This window comes from Diplotaxodon limnothrissa, linkage group LG17 (assembly GCF_057381915.1).
Source record: "Diplotaxodon limnothrissa isolate DT_005_m linkage group LG17, D_limnothrissa_male_GT1.1, whole genome shotgun sequence".
Classification (NCBI taxonomy): Eukaryota; Metazoa; Chordata; class Actinopteri; order Cichliformes; family Cichlidae; genus Diplotaxodon; species Diplotaxodon limnothrissa.
In genome coordinates, this window is record NC_140612.1 from 17,076,499 (window position 1) to 17,099,976 (window position 23,478).

Below are 23,478 nucleotides of genomic sequence, written 5' to 3' on the forward strand. Positions count from 1 at the left end.
ATAATAACATCTTCCAGTCCATGGCGGTGTTTCATCGCCCAGGCAAGCCTCTGTGTCTTATTCTGATGTCTTAGTAATGGCTTTCTTGCAGCAACAAGTCTTATCAGACCTGCATCTCTCAGCTAGTGTGGACAGAGTATTCTTACAACTCTTTGACTTCATCACCCACTGGACACTCATGCTTCAAATCATCCTGGGGCTCTTAGCCACCCCTGTTTTCTTCTATTGAAAGTAAGTGCTCTGTGTCGTCAGTTCAGCACCATCTCAGCTGGTGTCAGCAACTCTAAGGGTGACACGGGCTGCTCAGACCGAGGAGCGAAATAAACAATGTGCAGACCATCGTTGGACTCCTGAACCCCGTTATTAACCTGATCACAAAGTATGGCTCTCTATCAAGTATGTTCCCTTACACACTGAATCATGCAAACTCTCACCTAACCTTATTAGACCTTTTAAAATAGAGGCTCTGATCAACCCTGACTCTGTGCAGCTGAATCTGTCATGCAAGATGTGCATTCAAAGTGTTTTTCATGTATCTCAGTTAAAACTCACCCTTTCCAGTCTCCTGTGCCGCCATCTCACCTCACCTGACCTGCCCAGCTCATTGGTAGCCCCCCAGTGTACATCGTAAGGAGGACTGTGGACAAGAGAAGATTCCTGGAGTCCACAGGCAGCTGCTCTGGACAAGGCCATGCTCTGGGCCTTTCACCGCCTCCACATTGATAAACATGGTTGGTTTCCAGCATGTTCCCATTAGGAGAAGGGGGTTCTGTCATAGCCCACCAGTCCTCCTGTGTGTTTGTGTGTGTGCACATTAGTTAACCACACTTTACTTTTACTCCACCTTCTTCCCATGCATACCTGTGGTAATCAACCCACCTGCTTGTCGCCTGGTGATCGGCTGGATCACCACATCCAGCAGAAAGGTGGCATAATTCCCTGTAAAGTATACGCTCTACAACACTGGTCATAATTTAGAATTTTATATGTTTTTATTGGCAAAAATATTCTTCACAATCACATAACACCCCAGGTTTTACATATCAACGCAGCCACAAATCCTTACCAATGTAATAGAAAACCCGAAAGATTTAAAAATAATTCTCTGACTGGGGGGTCAGCCCAGAAATACCTATATCACCAGAAGCAAACCTATTTTATTAAGCCTTGCATGAATGTTTGAAAGCTCTTGTAATCACAGTGTATTGTTTCCTGCATTGACATGATGGTATATATGACCACACATGATTGTATCTGTCAAAGGTCTATTTGACCTTTGATAGGTCAAGGTCACCAAATTATTCAAGTTCACTGTTAGTAGATATGCCTATGGTATCATAACTTTTCTTGAGTTATAGCATGCACCAGATTTTCAGAAATGAAATCTGCGAGTTTTAACAGATGCAACTTATGGTATCAATTTGAAACTTATAGATGACGTCTAAATCAAATTGTTAAATTCGCAAGATTTTCAGAAAACTTGACCTCTGTCGGCAAGATATGAACTTGTCTGAGACTTTTAGTAGACGCACCTATGGTTTTCTAAATGCCACATCACATCATTCTTGAGTTATTGTGTTCACAAAATTGGGTTGTTCATTCTGCAGTACCCATCAGTCTAGGCTGAGCAATAACAATCAAATTCAATGAGCTAAAAGACTTTAATGTTTTTATTTTATTAGTGTAAAAACACACAGATTGTATATAGGTATAAAAATAAAACAAGACAATGAGAGCAGTGATGACCTAAAATATAACATGAGAATGTAACAATTGATACCAATTATACCCACACACATAATACAGTGTTAACTTGAGAACAAAGAAGAGCAGGTAAAGTTGATAGTTACATGAGAAGATGATGTCCTGATATTGTAGTGAGCATTCTGTTGTCATGATTTGAGTCCACTTGTCTTCTTAGAGGCAAAGTTCATTCCAATTGGAAAAACACATTCTGATTTATCAGCTTTATGATGTGATGAGTAATGTGAAAGTGATCTCTTCAATGACATAAATGCACCATCCAAAGGAGATTATGGATTACTGAATGGTTTGATTATTCCCACAGGTCTAAGTTTTGCTTGATAGTAGCAACATTTCAAAGTGCAACATCTACTAAAATGTAATAAGGGTATCCTTTAATCTGTGAAATGATTACATTTCATCCAGGAAAAGCTGCACAAGCTGCATATCCCTCCACACACACACACACACACACACACACACACACACACACACACACACACACACACACACACACACGCCACCACCCTTCACCACCACCATTTGCTCTTACAGGCTTCCCATGAAAATACTGAAAGCATAAGAGTAATGCACTATTTTGAAACTAAAAAGGGTCGTCTGTTGTCCAGGAATTCATCTGCCATTTAATGATTTTCTCTTGTCACCTTAAAAACCAGTAGGTGGGTCACTACAGTGAATGCTCTACTGATTTGCCTTTAAGGCAGTAGATTGGCTGCTCCTGCTGTAGATGACCTTTTCAGAGCCAAAGACCTCACTCTTCTTTGAAAGACCTCCCTCTTGAACCAGCTGCTCTTTGGTCATAGTTGGCACTCCAACTGTCAGCACTTTCTTAGATCCTGAGACCCCTTCTGACAGTAGAGTACTTCCCTGAACAAGACGACCCTGGCTCCCCTTTAGCACTTTCGTTGACCCTGAAGGGGCCTTGCCTTTGACAACCATCATGGTCTGGGACCCAGACAAGCTCCCAGCTTGGATCAGGCCATCACTCCAACTATGGGTGTCACCATTCTCCACCAGCACCATTGCAGGGCCCTGGGCTTGTCCACTGGACATTAGTGTCTGCCCTTGAACGAATACTCCTTGGGCAGGTCCAGACTGTGTGTTGTTAACCAGTATCAGGCCTTGAAGGTTGGTGGTTGGTGCCTCAGCCAGCAGCACAGTGTTGTGGACCTGTGGCTGGACTACATAATGCATTGGCTGCAACACAGGAGTGGTGGCGTAGTACACAGGCTGCTGCTGCTGCTGCATTAGGAGCATCTGGCCTTGATTTGCTAACCCTGTTTTCATTGTGTTCATCTCTTCCTTCACCTTGGCTGTACTTTCCTTTACAATTTCAGAGTGCTCCGTTGTCTTCCTGACCACACTCTGCTCCACTTTGGAGATGGCAGGCTCCAGTTTGGGTGGAGGGGAGAGCTTTTGTGCACTCATCAAACTTGATACTGAGGTTTGAGTATTGATGTAGGCATTAGGGGTAATGGGTAGCGCTTGTTTGTCATCACAAGAAATTGTCTTGCCACTGCACACCTCTGCGAGAGTCTTAAACTTTGGTCCAAGGTCATCAAGAAACTGAAGGTCATTGTCTGACTCCAAAAGGCTACAGCAGCCTACTGAGCCAGCAGAGGACCCTTGGCCCTCATAATCATACACCAACAAACCATCCTTCACGCCAAGGTTGTCCTCTCCGCTGACTGTCTTCTGTATAAAAAAAAAATCAATCAATAAAAAAATCAATACACTTTAAAAATAACGAAAGACATATTTATTGACGACAGTGACAGCCAATAAAAAGTGAATAATATCCACATAAACATTATTAGTTGCAACATTAACACGTGTGTTCACCTAACATCATTAGTAAAGCTACTACATATCACATTTAGTGTTAAAACTTTCCATTTAATTGGATTTAGTTGTCCATTTAGTTGTCAGCTAATTTCTCACCTGAGAGTAATACTGTGCCAGGAAGTGACGTGGCAGGGCAATGCTATCAAAAAATCCACCTTGCCTTGATTCTCTGGTCTCAAACTCTGAATGGAAATCAGTGAAACCCCTCATTTCTTGTCTGTAGTCAGTTGAAAAACCACCTTGATAGGTGCCAAATTTCATCCCATCAATGTCAGTGAGAGATGCCTCATAACCAAAACCTCCCGCTGGTGCCATTGCTCCATTTTTAACTGTGTCAATAGTCACAAGTAGTGGCCCTTCCTATAAAAGTCATACAATTGTTAGAACAGTGAACAGTTTTTTATTGTGATTAAAAATCACTTTGAAGGAGCTTTCACAAAGACATCATCATCGATGCCGAGATTATTCCCGTTTTCAACACTTAAGGTAGTTGCAGTCTCACCGTGTTTTCTCCCGGCCCTTCGGTGCGGTAGTCAATAAGGTGTGACTTGGTCTCAAAATCAGGCATGTCACTAAAGAGGTCTGGAAACTTTACAGCAGATCCACATAAGCAGAATAACAGTAGCAGAGGAATGACTGTAAAAAAAAAAGAAGTTTTATTTAAAGTTAAAGCTACAAATGTGGTGTGAGGTCAAAAGAAGGTGAAACAGTTTTTCAGAATGTGTAAAATCCCTAAAATAGATGTAATTACTGGGATTCCTTTAAGCTTTGGTAAGCTTTGGGGGATTTTAAATTGTTACAAAAGTCTAATCTGTTTAATTTTTGTAGTTATTGGTAGCAAGTGTAGAATAGTTTGGTCTGTAATTACTTTTGGCTATGTATTTCCTATTGGGAGAGACACAGGGTTTATTAGGTAAACCCTGCTAGTACCAGTTTATGCCTCTTTTCCTAACCTGCCTTTATTCTCCATAGATTCCCTATAGATGGTGTTGTGATATGATTGGCTGATTATATATTTATATAATTAAAAGCTGACCAAGTCTACCTATAAAGTAGTCAGTAAGTGTTTTATTTAAATTTCTAGGTAAGAGAGTTACATTTTGTTATGGTTCGAGTATCAGTATAATTCTTTCATTGTCCTTTTTTATCTTATCAAAATTCTCAAATAAAAAAAAAAATCACATAATGCTTACTCAAGAGCAGTAGTAGGCCCGCTAGTATTAGCCCAATGCCCGCAGGTCCTAATGATGTTGTTTTTCTACCACGACCATTGCTGCCTTGGTTTCCACACACAACTCCATTCTCGCAGGTACAAACTTGGACCGTCATTCTCTGAGGTTCAGGGCAGGCGTGTCCCTGCTGATCCTTCACCACAAATTCCACTTCATAAACACCAGGCCAAAAAGCCTCCTGAGACCGCAAGATAGCTGTAGTGTCTGTCAGAAACCAGAAAAATGTGAAATAAGTATGTATATGCATTACTCATAGATTTAGTCTTAGAGTGTATATGACAGATTGTAATCCACATTTTTATCTCAAAATAAAATTTTAAAATTTGTAAAACAAACAAAGCAAACAACAGCAACAACAACACTTTAGTATATTGACCTTTTTTTGTCTTTTGTCATTGTTTTCTTTATTTAACTACTACATCTAAAAAAAAAAACACCCCAAAAAAACTGAAATCATCATCTCACCATTTAGATGCTCCACGTTCCATTTCCCTTTTGTGTTTTCTGGAATAATCTCAAAGTGAAAAGGGGGGCCATTAGGATATGCGTCTTGATCACTGGCATTCACAATTACAGCATTTGCTGTGGTGCACAGAGTCTGGAAATTGCTGGTCAGGGTGGGGCAGTGGTCATTAGAATCTTCCACTTGGATGGCTATCGTACCAGTGGCTGTTTTACCAAGCATGTCTGTGGTGTAAAACCAGAAACAAACATATATAATCCAGTATTTATTTATTTATTTTTTTGCGTTGATATTTCTCCAGAGAGTTCTTCAACATTCATGCCGTACCATCTGAAATGCAGAGTATTTTGGCAGTATATGTCCCATTGACCAGGTATGGAGATTCCCTGTCAGGCATCTTGTTCAGTTTGATCTCAGCTGTCTCTGGGTCAATCGTTAGCCAGTTGTCAGGGTCTGAGCCTTTGGCATATCTACAGCAGAAATAGACCAGTTATGAGTATCACTATTATTGTGCACAGAAAGAGAAGCTGACACATATGTATGTGGACTGACTTGACTGCCTTAGCTGGTTGTCCAGTATCCCCATCTTTTGCAGGGTAGCTTGCAATAACATTTTTAATGTTAAAGGATTTCCCTTCCTCTGAGACAGGAATAGCTTTGATTTTAGGATCAAATCGTGGCCCCTCCGGCTGGTTCTTCACATTGATTTTGATAGGATAGGTTTTAAATCTTCCACTGCTTCCGCCACTTGCTCCACTGGCACCACTGGCACCAGTGGCACCACCTCCACCACCACCTCCACCATCACCTCCACCACCGCCTCCACCACCGCCTCCACCACCACCTCCACCACCACCACCTCCACCACCACCACCTCCACCACCACCACCTCCACCACCGCCTCCAAATGCTGCACTTGCTCCACTGCCTCCACTTCCAACTAATGGATTCTTGTTCCTGACGGTTAAGCCTAGTTCAAGGTTCTTTACATCCTCATAATCCACAGCCTGTAAATGACGGATACAAGAACATATCTTTTAGCTCAAAAAATAATTAAAATGATTGATGACACATAAGAAACAATACAGTGTTTTATATGCATCTATAATTGGAGTGTTGCTATTGTTGATGCATTTTTGCTTTTTGTAAAACAAAAGGTATTATGGATTTTATATAAACTAACCTGCAAAATTATGCTCCTGTGCTATGTGTTATGAATGTTCTGAAAAAAATTGTTAAAGTAATGGGCAGTAGTCATATAGCAATGGCCAGTAAACCTCATACAGTGGTAATAGTTTTGTCTTCCAGCCAAGTACTACAGGGTAGTACAACAGGGACTTGACGCAAGCTGAATAAGCAAGTCAATGACAGCTTAAAATATTGGAAGGCAAAATTTAACGACTCCGAGCTTTATCGATAAGAGACACTTATCAAATTTTGGAATACTTTGAGTCTAAGTTCACATTGTAGGGTGTAATGCGTTCCAAAGTAACATATTATTGGAATGACATTATATAACTCTGTAACAAAGTAATGAAATGTGAAACCAAAGTAAAACAAATCTTCATATATGTGAATAGCACTCTTGTGAATGGCAGCATAGTCAACCATAGGAAACAATCATCACCCTGCAGTGATCAAGGTTCTGATCCTTACCTCATTCATAAGAGGGCCATTTGCCACAGAGTTTGACTTTGCATTTGCCAGATAGTAAAAAAGCTGAGTAACAGCACATAATTTCTTCTTAATTAAAAAGGTTGTACCTTGTCAAGCATTAAGATGCCTTCATTGGTGTTGGGGTCTGTTTTAATGCTGAAATACCCAGCCTCATTGCCTTTGACAATTTCAAACACAGCTTCCCAGTTGTCTGTGCCTTTTAGATCCAGGTCCTCTGTTTTGATTCTCATCACCTCCACTTGTTCTGTGTTCTCCTCAATGCTTCCTTCATACTGTAAGTGAAATGCATAACATGAAATTAGAGTTCAGCTGTGTCCGGATGTGTTCACTTTGCCCTAATCTCCTCCTATGTATATACTCTCTGTGCCACTCTGTTCTTGGTCACATCCTCACTCGTGTTGTGTGAGCCTCCTCAGTCTGTTCTGTCAGTCCTATCCTGCACATTATTTGTTTTCTGTGCCATTTGAAATAACTTTTTGATTTCAGCCAACGAAATAGTTATTTCACGCAATGACATGCAATTGGCTATTGTTCACGTGTTATTGTAAGGTGACCTTGAGGGTCTGAAAGGCGCCTATAAATAAAATGTATTATTATTATTATTATTATTATTATAAATCAATTCATAATTCTATGTAATGTTCTTTTTTTCTGGATTTTTGGTTGATATTTTGCCTCTCCCATTAAAATGAAACCACGTTAAAAATGAATACTTTTCTCTCTATGTGGCAAAATCACAAATTCAGCAGGTGGTCAAATAAATATTTCCCCTGCTGTATATGTTAATATAGAGAAATGTAAGGAAGAGAGGTACCTGATCTTTTTCCAGTCTGGGAGGATTGTCATTTACATCAAGGATATTTATGGTAATAGTGGTAGTTCCGGTGTTTCCCTCTGGATGTCCATCTCGATCTTGACCTTTTATCGTCAGAATGTACTTACTACATGTCTGAAATTAAAAGACATCAAAATAGTCATTAAACAAATACGTTTGTACTAGAGATGGCACGATACCACTTTTTTATGTCCGATACCGATATCATAAATTTGGATATCTGCCGATACCGATATGAATCCGATATAGTGTTTTTTAATCAACAAAACTGTTTTTTTTTTAAATATCTTGCTGCATTTTGTATAAGTTCATACTCAAGTTTAAAACAACAACTACACTAAAGCTATTCTGTTATACCTGTATGCAAAAAAAAATATTTCATAGTTCAGCAATACTGATCAATCTAATAAACTCAAACCTACACCATCCTCCCTATTCTGGTATTTTAAAGAGTACTTAGCATAAATATTAATCAACCTAACTAATAGGGTTCCAACTCCCAGCAACAACAAAAATAAATAAATAAAAAATAGGGAACCACCCCTCACGCTCCACCTCATGATGCTTAATTGACGTAATCAACCTTAATTTGATGCAGTGTGAAAAAAAATGCACAGAAATCAATTATTTTTCAAGAAATATTAAATAGATTCAACATCTTTCTTCAACAGAATTGCAGACTGCACAGATGGTACCTTCCCAAAGGAAAAAGTACTATAGCTTACTAGGGTATATATATTAGACTTAATAGTTACTATATACAGTAATTGACTTCTATTCATTTTACATCAAATTAAAACTTTGGGTGTCAGATAATTATTTATTAAAAGCTAGACATTTTAAATGAGAATAAGAAAGAAAAGTATGTCTTTGTGCCCCCTTTTCCCTGTTAATGCCCTATCGGCCCCCCTGGCTAAACTTTGCTAGATCCGCCCCTGCACAGTTACCAGCGTCAGCTACGTAGAAAAAGATCCTGGTGTAGAAAGTAATATTAAATAAATTCTAACAACAGCTGATCAAGCTTAAACGTGCTGCTGTTGTTCAGCCGCTGGTTTCCTCTTTCTGGTGCAAAGTGGGCCAAAAGCAAACTAGAGACAGAAAAGCCGATCAGCTGATCGTTAAGCAGTTTCATGATTGAAGTAGCAGCAGGAGAGGCAGTCGCTTGTTAAGCTTAACGCAGGAATGCTTTACAAACAGTTAGAGATGGACTTACACACTTGCTTTACTTCTCTCGGGAAAACTTTGTCGGAGATGAAATGCCGGGTTGCTAGCGAAGCTCCAAATGCTATTCAGACCACCACAGGTCCCGCATGCCACAGCCGCTCTATCACGTGATGCATACTGCTCCGACGTGCTAACGTTCTGAGGTGAGTTACGGCGTGTTGCAAGTTTTGTGAGGTGCTTTCGTGATATTTAATGGATCGGATTACATTTTTTTATTTTTCTCCGATATCCGATCCAGTAATTTAGGTCAGTATCGGACCGATACCGATACGTAATATCGGATCGGTCCATCTCTAGTTTGTACAATACTGGAGTTAGAACAGAGACTTGGGATGTTATCAAGATGTTTCATTCATCATTTTTGTCATAGTATCTAACTGAATGGACAGAATGAAAATAATCATTGTTATCTTGTAATTACTTAAAGGATTTGAGTTTCATTAACACAAACACAATAGAGACTTTTATTTATGGAATGGTCAAAAGGTTGACAGATTTGTTAAATAGGGTAACAAGGACCCTCTGCCTTTACTGTATCCAGAATATTTGCCCTTGGATGTTTGCTCTGGCTTGGTAAGCTTGTTCCATAATAATGTCTCTAAAGGCCCTTTCTGAGGACACAGAGATCGAGGAATGAATATGACAGGCCATCGAAACACAAAATAAAAAACAAGCTCAATTGTGTCGACGACTGTGGTTTACTGATAAAACCTGCCCCTTCAGCTGCCACTGATTTTACTATATGCTCTTTTACTATATGCTCCAGTGTATAAACAAATTTTTTTTTCTGATAAATAGTTATCCCCCCCCCTCCCCCTCCCCTATATATAGCCATATATAGTGGTTATATATCTCACCACTATCCCATGTTATTAAAAGAACTTTCTTGAATCATATAGTCAAACATACATAGTTCATACCTCTCTGTCCAGAACAGGCCTTTTAACAAAGATGGATCCACTTTGTCTGTCTATGTAGAACATATCTTCCGCTGGATTCTGAACTATGATGCTATAAGCAATCTGAGAATTGAGATTTCCTGGTTCATCAGCATCAAATGCAGTGACTGTCGTAACCAAGGTATCTGTAGCATTAAATGAAAAAACAAAACAAAACTCAATTTAATTTGAATTTTAAATTTTAAACAAAACTTAATTTCACATTCATTGACACTGTACATGAGAAAAACAGACATTCTGTTCTCCATATTGATATTGTGCAGTGTCCTGCCCTGGTTTTAAAACAATGATACAAACTTGTCAAGAAGAGCTCCTAACTGTTGTGTGCCAAATAATGCTTTTTACATAATGAGCAAATGTTAACAGAAAATTGTTATTTACAAGATCAGACAATAAATAAATATAAAATAATAATAATAGTGAAATAACATGAACTGCAGAACGCAGGCTGTCTGTAACCTCCAGCAGCTCATTGGAAAGACTTTAGCAATTTGATCACTCAATTACACAAACACTAGAAAAATCAAAATCCTTTTTGTTTAATTTATAATTCAATCATTTCGTTTTACACCGCTCACTACCATTACAAATTTGAATGAGATTCACACCACTGACCTTTAGGACTGAGCTCATCTACTTCAACAGGTTCAACATCTGGAAATACTGGAGAGTTGTCATTCTCATCTACAACCTTGATTCGTAAGTCAACTTTTTGTTCTGCAATTGTGCCATTGTTGTACATAGCAACACCAGACAACTGAAAGAGTAGTAGATAGAAATGTAACCATTGTTGTTCGTTATTTAGCTTGACATAAACTACAACGCCTTGCAGTATGGATTTACCACCAGTAAAGGTGCATTTTACAAGTTTAGGTGACAAAGGTTAGTGAAACCAATTTAATATCAGAGCAAATACTATATATTACAGTGAGCAACAGAAAAAATATCTTTGTAGAACGTTATATTATCATGGCAAAATTGGTCTTTCTTCTTTTCTATAAAATGCCATCACTTCATCTTTCTTTACACAACTATGACTGAAATGGTATCCTGTAACCTTTAACATGTTTCTAATTGGCCATTGATATGGTCGACAGCTGTGGTCACATGTTTACATGCATTCATCATAGGCATGAGTGCCATGGTCGTTTGGAACTTTTAATTATTTCTTTGAAGTGGTCCCAATTATATATACAGGCTTTTAAGCACAGTCCACATTCATTTGTGCAATGTATCAGCAGCACTGGGAGCAAATAGTTCCAGAACATGGTGCAATCATCACCATGCTGAAAAGCTGGTACAGGGTTTTCTGGGCTTGAAAGACCGAATAGCCTAATCTTTGTCTCGTCTGCGGCAATAAAGCGCAATTTTGGCTTGATCATGTGGGCAGATATAAATCTGTGTCAAACTTTGAAGTCGTAGATTTTGGAGCAGGAGCTTCATTCTTGGTCAGCACCCTCTCAGTCCATGGTGATGTAAAACTCACTTCACTGTGCACAGTGACTCTGGTGTTCCAGCAGTTTCCAGTTTATGGCAGGCTTGAGTGTTAGAGGTTCCTGGATTGTTCCTGAACATCTGAACCAATGTCCTCTCATCTGAGGGTAACAGCTTGGATCTTCTTCCAGAACTTGGCAAAGTGGTGGCATATCCAAAAACTTGTACTTGTATATAATTATTTTGATGATGACCTTGGAATCTGTAGTTGTTTAAGAGTGGTGAGAGGTGACCTTCCTAACTTTTGTAGATCTGCAATTCTCCTCCTTAGTTATTCACTAAGTTCCTTGGACTTTACCATTGTTCTGAGTTCTTAGTGAATCCAGTGAGTGGTTCAAAAAAATCCTTTTTATGCTGTTAAAGAGAAACTACCTGTTGTAGTCAATCATGACTAACTCACTAACGAGAAGTTAATGAGTCAGTCAGCCTGTACAATGACTGTGCAGCCGAAATGCTGTACAATCATTTGGAAAAATGATTGACATTGGATTTTTTTTTAGTCCTTTATTTAACCAGGTAAAAAAAAAAAAAATCTCATTGAGATTAAAAATCTAATTTCCAAGAGAGACCTGGCATCATGGCAGCAAAAGTCAAAAATACATGTACCACATGAGTACATAAAAAGAAAAGGTCAAAGAAATGGCCCAAAATTACCATGACATTCATTCCGATGATGAGTATTTGTAAACGTCCACCACAGCTGTAGATAATTCTTAAACTATGTAGACTAAAGCACTGTATGAATGTATTGCTTAATGTTTTTTATAGTCTGAGGTGGTCATTAAGACGAGGAAAGGCGTATATAAATGGCAGTCCATTTTGAATTATCTTAATATTTAATGTATTGAGGACAGCTGTTGAATCTTATTCCATACCAAAGAAGAACTACAGGAGGACTCACGTTGTAAGTATCGATCACTTCCCTGTCAAGCAATTTAGTGACACGAACATCACCAGAATGTTGGTCAACCACAAAGACATGGAAAGGAATTTGGTTTGCCCCAACACCTTCCAGGGAGTAGAGAAGATTTGAGCCAAACTGAAGATCGGATCGAATCTGAAACACAAGGTGGAAGACTTCATTATTTCACCACATATGCACCAAAAAACTGAAGTTGTCTATTTCTTTAAATAATTTGTTTTTAACATGAATTCTTATTATGTGTGAAACTGATTTATTCTTATTCTTACAGCTGGTGGTGTTAAATTGTCAAATAATAAAACATTTTTTAAACAGTATGCTAATAGTCAAAATCAAAATATTTCAATACATAAAGGAAATTAGGGGGTCACAGGTGCTCCAAGACAGTAACTAACTAAACTAAATTAAATAATACAATAAGGAAATAAAAGAAAGAAAGTAAAGAAAGTAAGAAAGAGAGGTTAAAGTATGGAAAACTAAAGCAGGCTGCATGATGGCTGACACATGCACACTAATTATAGGTAATAAGTTTATTACAATTCTTCAGTGTTCTCTTCTATATGTTTTTGGTTGCATAACTTTCAAATAATAATCTGAATGCATTTGAAATCACTGTCAGCAAGCAAGAAAATAATGGGGGTTTAAAGATCCCTTCACAAACAATTAGACAGTCTTTATATTTCATGAAAGCCCTCTTACAATTGGCACAACCAAATCCAATAGGATCCCTATTTTGAGCCAGCACCTAGAAATGCTAATGCTATTGTTCAGAGGACTGATTGCCCAGTGGTTTCTTACAGTCGATGGTTTATCTATAACATAAAATGTTTCAGAAAAGGTTAGGCGATACCTGAAGAAAAACCATCTTGGTGGCACTAAAAAGTCATGGTTAAACATTGAATTACTTCACTGATACATGGGTATTTTTTGTTTATGACAGGCATTTATGCTTAATAATCAGGAGACAGAATTAAAGTGAAATTAAGTATCAGTGACTTACCTTAGCAATCGCCTTCTCTTTAGTGTAATCGAAATTTTCCTTAAGAAGCTTTGGAGGAAGAACCCATTCTCTCTTTTTTCTTACCAAACTGGATCCAGAGTTGTGATTCTGTACAGCAAGAGCTTGGAGCTATAACACAACAGACACAACACAACAAACTTCAATACTCTTACATAATAGCTTTAGTGTCTGTGATCCAGAGTTTATGTTTTGGGCATTTTTGACCTTGTTTACTTTTATTGTAGTGATCTGTCATCCTATTTGCTGGTGCTTCCTCGCTTCCTGATATGAATAGTTCTTAGTTTCTTGTTCGTTTAGTCTCATTCTTTTGTGTTTCCTGTTTTATTTTGTCTGGTTAAGTCTGATTGGTTCCTCGTTCCACAGCTGCCTCCACTTCCCTGATCATCCTGCTGTGTATTTATTGGGTGAGTTTCCCTTTGTCCCTCGTCGGATCATCAGTTCATCTGCTCATGTTTAGTTTTGCCCCGGTTAGTTTTAATTTGGGTCCACTCTCTTTCCACTTCACACGATCTGCCACCGCAGACCGTGACAATAACATTTAGGGCAAAATTAGAGTTTGTTTGATTCTAACAATCAAATTAATATTTAGTATGACCACCTTTATTCTTTAACTTTGTTAGGCAAACTTTCTTGTAATTTAAGTAGTTTTCAAGAACAATGCTTGTCTCTTTTGCCTGTTAACTGCGTTTTGTCTCATTCTCTGTCAAGATGATGTTGAAGTCTCTAACCTCTTAATACCTAGTGTGACATATTTGATACATACAGTTTTTGTGAGTTTCAAAACTTCTACATTATCAGTTTGATTTCCCCCTCCTGAAAAACCTAAAAAAAAGTGGCACAACACACTTTAAGTAATTTTAAAAAATGCCAGATGTAGCAAATACAATACAAATTAAAAGTCATATATGGAAGTTAAAATCTTATTAATATTTAAACAGTTTTGTCAGATGGTTCAATAAACTCTCCATTTCTCCAACTTTCCAAAAAAGTTGACTTTTCTGGCAATTATTTCATCATTCACTGTGGGTTTTTCTATCCATGTATCCTTTTAGTGTACTGACAGTACACTAAAATTATACAATATAACTGTCATACAGAAAAATGAAGCCACTCAGATGGTCCTGGCTATACTTCTGTTCTGTTTTCATAGTTCCATCAATTTTGACAAGAATTTCCACCGTGTTTAACCATGGCTGTAGACACTCGCTGTTGGAATATCTCAGCCTTTTCTCCCTGTTTTCCTATTTTAAGAATGCCTTGTTAACAGCCACCCTTCCACTAGGACCATTTCTGAAAAGGCTTCAGTGACCAATAGATGGACCAAATGGAGTGTGAGATTCTTCTCCTAAGCCTTGCGTCAGTTTTTCCCACTTCTTTAGACATAGCTTTAAGATGCTGTCCATGTACAGCACATATTTTTTTAGGCTGGCCGCATTCTTTTTTGTCCTTCACTTTTCTAGCTCCTCAAATTTGTCAGGGACATATTAATGATAATATATGTCAGCACTCTTAGGACCCAGTTTTATATTGATATAGTTTATTTTTGCTCTCACGTTTACACAGACTTGTTCTTTATTAGTCAGGATCAACGTTAGAAAGCCTTGCCAGACTGTTTGTCTTTGAAAACATATAGAGGACTTCTGCCCTGTTTTAATCATCCTGATGTCAATGATGCGTTCAGTATCACTTGTATTGCCTTCGATATGTGCAAAACTACACAATTAACAATATGAGTGTCAAAAGTGTCAAAACATTAAAGTAATGTTAAATGGTTAAACAGAGAGACAGACAAGGAAACCTGAACAGACATCAAAAAGATAATGAAACCAAAACTAGAAAAAAAAAAACCATTTTAAGTGTATCTGATGTCTGATATCCTCGTGTTTGTGTTGTTCCTGTGATATGAAAATAATGCTAGTTCAGGCTTGTCATTGCATTGTATGTCGTATGTTATTAATGTTGGTTTATTAGTGATAGTTTTTAAAAACTATATTGTCATTATAATACTGGTCCAGGATCAGCATCACAACTGACCAATGGCAGTAAATAATAGGAACAACACCAGCACACTTCATCACATACACCCCTGTATGTCATACCTCTCATTAATCTAAGTGGAAAGGAGCTGAAAGTAACTTTAATGTAAATGGCTCGACCTTTACATTTTCTAATCTAATGTTTTGAAATTAGAATCACCAGTTAATCTAACGTAAGTCGGTAAACAGCTTTCTAGCTGGTAAAGTATTGGCATCACAGGAGAAACACACCCAATCACTCCATCTAGAGAAAATTTTCACATGGAATACTTCAAGCTTCCAGAGAAGGGAGTGCTAAGTAGAAGATGCACGGCCAAGTATGCAATGACGGCTAAACATTTTCAATTACACCTAGTTATAACTACTATCAGTGAGTTGGATGAGAAAATTATGTTGTGTTTCTATATAATAGCAACAACTCATTTGCTGAAACATCTTCCAGAATTCAGATAACAAAAAATAAACAAAGACATTTCAAAACCAGTTTTGTTAAGTGGTGAAATAGCTTTTTCTTTTTTGTCTTCTTCTTTACTTTTTAAATTAAAAAAAAAAGCACTGAACTCACCGCAAACACCAGCAACACAAACACGGGAAAAGAAGCCCGAGTCATGATCGGGGAAAACTCCAAACGAATGTTATCCGATCAAGTGAACCGACAGAGTTCTGGAGGCTATGCTTCCTGAATGTGACAGCTGAAGTGAGATGAGGTGGCTTATCACAGAGCTTATCAAGGAGGAGGGACTCTTTCTCCCTCTCTCTAGCTCAAATACACAATGACACCCCCCCACCCCACAGCATCAAATTCAAGAGAAACATAGATAGTCGATCTTTTACATGACTGTTCATGTAAAGACTCCTGTGTAAGTGTGTGAAGTGAGGGCAAAGCCAGGGCCTTGTAAGGTGAAGCATGTAAAGGTGTTAAGAGATTTTCTACATTATACACTATAACCAAATCTCTATAATACAATATAATCAAGTGAGCCTTATATTCTAACCAAGTGTGCCTTACATTTTGTGTGTTCATATATTTTCACATAACCAAGCCTATTGTTGAAGAATTACCTAATCAAGTTTATTGTTAAAGAGAACATAATGCATTCCTTACTTAAGTGTCTGAAATGTTTGAGATGTTTTGACAGCATGATATAATGATGCATTCTTTCCTATAATGTCTGTGATGTCAGATAAAGCATGATATACTACTGTATTTTTAATCCCAGTGTGTGAAAGATCAGATAAGCTGATTTCATGTTTAACCTCTTCCCTGACTGTTAAAAAGAGGAAGTACTATGTAACCCATTTTTGCCTTATAAATAAAGCAGCGAGCCTGTGCTCGGTGTGTGTGTCTTCTCAGAGGCATTCACCCGTGCGCACGTTTTCTAATTACTCTCTGAGTCGGTCTGCAGTTGTCTCATTTCTCTTATTTGTGTCTTGAACAAATGTCTACCACTGACATTTAATTGGTCCTTCGAGCCGGAGAACTGACTGTTATTTTTAACGTCTAGTTTTCCACAGCGGTCTTCATCGGATCCTGACGTCGTGACGCCTGCGCTGGAAAAGAGTCTGTGCACAGCAAAAGAAAATCCGGGAGCGTGAATTCGACCTCCGGTCAGCGTCTTATACAGGCCCCACGGCGCCAGGACCAGATGAACCGAATTCAAAACGCAGCGCCACAGTAAGGTGAATATGAAACACTGCATTCCATCAAGCGTTAAAATACGTTGATATTGGGATTTTCCTTTAAAATAGTGTAAGCCTGGTGAGCGCCGACAGATCTCAGTCCAGAGAGGGACTTAAGGAGACAACAGGCAAGAGCGATATTCTAGAAATCGCTATTAAAAGTTCCGGTTGCTCTGGGTAGCAGCTGTAACGGAACGAGTTCCGGTCACTCTAGGAGTGGCTGCAACGGAACAGGTTGAAGGTTACATGAAATAGGCCTATGGAAAATCTCAATAAAAATTATAAAAACGCGCTTTGTTTGTGTTGAAATAGAGGAGTGAGTTGTTTTTACGACCCAATAAGCGGTCGAACCACTTCTCAAACTGTTTTCCTGTGTACACTCACGTATTGGTTAAAGTGGAAAAAGGGTTGTGCGTCATCACGTAAAATCAATAACCGCTCACTCGAATAGCGAGTGAGTAGAAGGCTGTTATTGAAAACCCATTCTCACTTTTACATGCCAAAGAAGGTGTCACAGTTCTGACGTAATTAGTTCAAAATGGGTAATACTAAAACTAAAGTAAAATTAACAGCAGATGAAGAAAAGCTTGAGAAAAACTGTCAAAATGCAGGAAGAGTCAGTGCAAATAGGTGGAGAAATCCACATAAAATTTATTGTCCAGCCTGGCAAGGCAAATGCAATCAAGAGTCAATAACTGCTTTAAAAGCTGCTTTGCAAAAAGAACTATTTGAGGAAAAAAGTCAAAAGAAAAAAGCAAAACGTGTAGCAGAATGGCGACTTTTCAAAGCATGGGAAGCAGAAAATGATAAACGCAGTGCTAAACGTGCCCAAAAACAAGAAAATAAAGATAAACAGAGAGCTGCAGGAGAGGAGAAAAACCCCCCTCCCTATGCTCCTCAGCCCACACACGCAGCAGCAGCTGCACCAATTCCTGCGTCACCGCTTCCTGTAATCTCTCCTCACAACCCTTTTGCTCCAGATCCCTATGCTGAGGCAAAACATCAGCTTAATCTTATGACTAAACATAATCACTACAAAAAAGAAGGAACTGTAGGTCAGTTTCCAATGGTTGCCTTATCAAATCCTAGGTATGGGCAACCCAGTGGGCCTGTAGACGCCCAAGGAATCATACCACTAGATGGAGAACCTCTGATATACGCATTCAGACCCTGGTCCCATAAGGACAGAGAGAATGTGCTAAAAGATGTCCCACCCCTTAATGAAGGTTTTCAACAGTGGCGACATGCAGTAGAGTTGATTCGCCGTGGTTGGGGTTTGAATGGTCATGAAATGCAACAAGTTCTTCAAGATTTATTAGGTTTACGTTTTCCTAGAGTCAGAGGAGCCTACACAGGAAACGACCAAAACGGTGATGTCCTAGGACCAGACACTCCTCAGTTAGATCAACAAATAAATGACTTGTACGGCAGAATAGAAATCAATTTAGCCCCAAGGCCAGATTATGGAAAAATAGGAGAGTGCAAACAAAAGGAAGGAGAGACAGCATCAGACTATCTGGATCGCTTACGTCCTGTTTTCGGGCAAAATTCAGGACTGAATCACGATCCAAATCCACAGTCTGCTTTTCAACAACAATTAAAAAATGCCTTCCTGAATGGCCTAATGCCCAAAATAAAAACACACGTAGACAAACACTGGGTGACACAAAACACAGGCACTCTGCCTGACGCCCTGCAATATGCTGAGCATGCAGTTAAAGTGCATAAACAGAAAGAAAAAACAGAAGGAGTTTTCATGATTGACCCAGAGACAGGCTTTATAGCTTTCTCAGGACAACAAAAACACACAGCAGGTTTTAAGCCACGTAAGGGAAAGCAGAAAGTAGGACAAAGAAGAGACAAAAGAGATATACAATGTTATAACTGTGGTAAATACGGGCACTTTGCTCGAGACTGTAGAAGTGTAAGCCAGGAGCAAGAAAGTGATGATGACAGGCGCAGACGCCGTGATGAATGACTAGCACGAGAGGAAGGAAGTGAAACAAGTGAAGGGGAAGTTTACAATATTGAACAACTACTGCTAGGATCAGAAGCAAAGCCAACAGTTATAGTACACGTGAATGGTGTCCCAGTAAAATTCCTTTGTGACACAGGAGCGTGTAGATCTGTCTTAACAGTAGAAGTCCCAAATGTAACTTTCTCAAAAGACACTTTAATTGTGAAATCAGCCACAGGACATGTGACATTGCAACAGCTAACCGTTCCCCTCTTTATGTCACATAGAGAAAGTGGCCGTGGCTGCAAAAATCAGTGCACCTATCTTCATTTCAGATCACACTTTTAAGATATCTGTGTACAACAAGACCAGAGTTAGGCGTCATATAGAAATCAAGCCTCATGATTCAATCCTTGGAACAGACGTGCCAGAGGAATTCAAACTCTGGAATACCGGCGACAAGGTAATGCACTCTCTGTTTCCCTGGACAGGAGTAGGAAAACACGCACTACGAATAGAGACTTTAGACTATCGCTTTGGACTGTTTTTGAATGCTTCCACCCGCATTGACAAATCACAGAATGAAGAAATTGATGCAATCCGCATCACTGTCATGCAACACCGAGTAGCTTTGGACATTGTTCTTGCAGAGAAAGGAGGTCTTTGCGTACTGTTCAACAAGACATGTTGTACTTACATACCTGACAACATACACTCATTAAACATGACAAATGCTTTGAATGTTCTGAAACAACTAAGAGACGCTCAGCAACAGGACTACGTAACCGATGAGCATGGCTGGTGGGACTGGTTGCTGAGCGGCTCCTGGAAATCTTTGCTGATTAAAGGCCTGTTGGCCCTATGTACTGTGATGTTTCTATTTTGCATTTTTGCTGCTTGTATTATCCCTTGTCTGAGACGCATGGTGATGAGTATGTTTAATCGTACTTTAGGAAATTTTGTTTTGATCCAGAGAGATATGGAGGATCCCTTTCGCCAGTATGATATGCTAAATAGAGAGACCAGAGAAGAGAATGTCTATGATAATCTTAATCTTAACAGAGCTGATGTTTAGATACTTCACTGAATGATATGCAAGTTGAAAATGTGATTTAACAAGTGACTATGCATTGATATTAAACATGTGAAATATATTAACAACAGGAGGGAAATGTTAAGAGATTTTCTACATTATACACTATAACCAAATCTCTATAATACAATATAATCAAGTGAGCCTTATATTCTAACCAAGTGTGCCTTACATTTTGTGTGTTCATATATTTTCACATAACCAAGCCTATTGTTGAAGAATTACCTAATCAAGTTTATTGTTAAAGAGAACATAATGCATTCCTTACTTAAGTGTCTGAAATGTTTGAGATGTTTTGACAGCATGATATAATGATGCATTCTTTCCTATAATGTCTGTGATGTCAGATAAAGCATGATATACTACTGTATTTTTAATCCCAGTGTGTGAAAGATCAGATAAGCTGATTTCATGTTTAACCTCTTCCCTGACTGTTAAAAAGAGGAAGTACTATGTAACCCATTTTTGCCTTATAAATAAAGCAGCGAGCCTGTGCTCGGTGTGTGTGTCTTCTCAGAGGCATTCACCCGTGCGCACGTTTTCTAATTACTCTCTGAGTCGGTCTGCAGTTGTCTCATTTCTCTTATTTGTGTCTTGAACAAATGTCTACCACTGACAAAAGGTAACTCAAGGTAACTTTAATGCCAGTGTTATCTGGATTCACTTATCACAACATCAGCAATCAACTGTTTCATGTAGCTGGATAACAACATGCTAAGTTAACCCAGGTTTTATTCTAAGCATTTACATGACAGAGTTGGCGTTGGCAGCATGTGGCCATCCGTAACTATAAATAAGTGTTGTGCCAGCAGAAAGACTGATTTTACAAGGGCAGATAAAACTTTGTAGCCGTATAAATGTCTGTAATAAATAATAAAATTATTAATAATAAAAAAGTTGGACAGTAGTTTAGTATTAAAAACCTGTTCGAATGTTTGCGTGCTATGTTTAAGAACAGAAAAGAGCTACTATTTTTGGCCTATGTGTAAGTTAACAGACTTATCAATATGACACTGATATAGTCGACACCTTCATAACTTATTACTATCATAGGTTTGAGGAGTCTTTCAGCAATGATGGCACTTTTTTCCAAAGAGACTGGTCAGTTGTCCGAGATCAATAGATGTAATTCTATACCTGCTCCAGAGCAGGTGAAGTTTGAGAAGGAGATTGAACGGAGGGAGACGGACAAAAAGGACGAGACAAACAAACCTAAAGACAGGACTGACTTAACTGGGAGACATAAACTAGAAATACTGATAAACTCAAGAGCACAAGCAAACTGAACTAGAAAATAGAAGACACACACAGAGAAGATAATAATGAATAAAATAGACTCAAAATTGTGTAAACAGAAAACACTGGGTCAGTAATCCAGGTAATTTTCACTTCAGCCACAGTTTATTAATTTAAGTATTTATTTGTATTATATGTTGTTTTCCTTAATATGTCAATATAGTGAACTTGGAAAGTGTTAACTGAGGTTCCATGCAGTCTGATTTTTAAAAATGTGTTTATTTTTTTCTCCATGAGAAGTCAGACCCTTCTGAAAGATTAAATTCACTGTCCACACTTACATTAATTATTCATGATTTCTTAGACTTTTCCCATTCAAATTTGAAAGAGTTTTTTCTGTGGGTTTACCAGTCAAAATGTGAAATTCTTTTTGAAAATAATATCCTCTCTAAAGACAGGGACTGTCCATACTATGAACTATTTGTTTTTAAATAAATGGTAAATGGTCTGGTTCAGCAGCACTTTTCTACAACTTTCCTATTTTTTAATCTATGCTTAAGTGCTCTGACAGTCCCACACATGCATCCTTCGATTGACGCATCACAGAAGGAGCAGCCAGGATCAGTAGATGACCTGCTCTACTACCAAGTCATTACTGCTTATCCAGGTCCAAATGAATGAATGTGTCGAAAAGATTAGAACAAAATACATGATTTTAGAGCAACCCTGAATTTGTTGGATGAAAATATTAAGCAAAGAACAACAGTGCTCACTGTTGGGTTTGATAATATGTGCCACACCCAGACAAGTCATATAGTCTAAACATGTATGTCATTGTTTTTGGTTAGGGTTTTTTTTTTTTTAGGTATATACCTTATTTTTGGCACTCAGATATATATATCCTTATATGCTGCCATGATTATTTCCCGCTCATGATTTGGATTTCTTCTGTTAGTGTATACTGGCCTTTGTTGAATATGAACCTTGTTAATCCTTGTTTTTATTTTAAGCCTGTGTTCTATTGTCATATATTCACCATAGATATGGTTTGTTTGTGTAAAGTGCTACAGCCTGAAGATAACCTCCTGGCTTCTTCCAACAGGAAGAGGTGTGCTGATATATTCACACAATGTATAGAATCATCTATAGCTCAGGTAATAGCATTTTTCTAGTCTTAGTAATCACCCAAAGCACTCCAGACTACAAGCCAGATTTTACCCATCTTCATCTAGCTCATATGATTAACTAATTCGGAATCACCAGTTAACTCAAAACATGGCTTAAGACAAGGGAGGGAGGGAGCAAATCCCATACAAGTGCAGGGAGATCATGCAAATGTTTTACTTCTGATATTTATCTAACGGAAAAAGCAACTGAAATGTGAGAGCAATTCTGTGGAACTCCATAATCAACTTAAGTGTTTGGAACCGCCCAAGACTGTCATAGTCAGGAAAGGTGTGGTGTTTTTCCACTTCAAAACAGGTGTGTCTCTATGAGTCATCATGCTACAAAACCAGTTTTTAATAGCACTGAGTTCCTACCTTAGGGCAGATACTGCCGTTGGCAATTTGGATTGGTTTAGCTAGGGGGAAAAAAAAAGAATGTTGGCTGCAGAATACAGAAATAAAAGCAGCTGAAGAAGAGTTTTTGGCATGGTTAGATTGTTTTTGTCAAAACACAGGGAGGGGCCAGTCAACCAGGTTCAGTGTTCTCACGTCCTGTTCCAGGAAGTTTCACAGTGTTTGTAGATTGTCAGTGAATAGATTTGTAGTTTATTGTATGTTCATGTTAAAGCTTTTACAGTTTTGCCAGAAGGTTGTAATTTTGACAAAAGGAACAAGATGACTAGGTACAAATTTCAACCAGCGAGTATTGAGATATAGGTATTTGGCTATGCAGAGTAAAGCACTCTTTTTTTTTTTTTTTTTTTTTTTTTTTTTTTGGCCTGTCCCGTTTGGCTCTTTTGCCATCAGAATTGTTGTCTAAAGGCAAAGAAAGATGCCCAACGGATTTACTTTACCAAACTGACCATCCCAGCCT

At 38.4% G+C, this 23,478-nt stretch overlaps 1 protein-coding gene across 1 annotated transcript; it reads right to left on the minus strand.

The window, feature by feature from the left end:
* Positions 1 to 2,445: 2,445 nt before the first annotated feature.
* On the minus strand, positions 2,446 to 16,082 carry LOC146614811 (desmoglein-2.1-like). The gene is made up of 15 exons (XM_085376869.1): positions 16,038 to 16,082; positions 13,416 to 13,544; positions 12,395 to 12,550; positions 10,615 to 10,756; positions 9,961 to 10,124; positions 7,796 to 7,930; positions 7,068 to 7,253; positions 6,155 to 6,311; positions 5,857 to 6,100; positions 5,632 to 5,774; positions 5,307 to 5,528; positions 4,803 to 5,045; positions 4,112 to 4,245; positions 3,706 to 3,969; positions 2,446 to 3,459 (listed from the first exon to the last, which is right to left on the minus strand). Exons 1-15 carry the CDS (start codon positions 16,080 to 16,082, stop codon positions 2,446 to 2,448), a joined length of 3,378 nt encoding a protein of 1,125 aa, XP_085232995.1.
* Positions 16,083 to 23,478: the final 7,396 nt, after the last annotated feature.

Excerpts from the sequence above, each read along its gene's own strand:
- LOC146614811 (XM_085376869.1), bottom strand. The coding sequence starts at position 16,082 with ATGACTCGGGCTTCTTTTCCCGTGTTTGTGTTGCTGGTGTTTGCG. Across the intron at positions 10,125-10,614 it reads AGATGAGCTCAGTCCTAAAG|ATACCTTGGTTACGACAGTC; the intron begins GTCAGTGGTGTG and ends TTAATGCTACAG. Across the intron at positions 3,970-4,111 it reads AAGGGCCGGGAGAAAACACG|GAAGGGCCACTACTTGTGAC; the intron begins GTGAGACTGCAA and ends TGACTTTTATAG.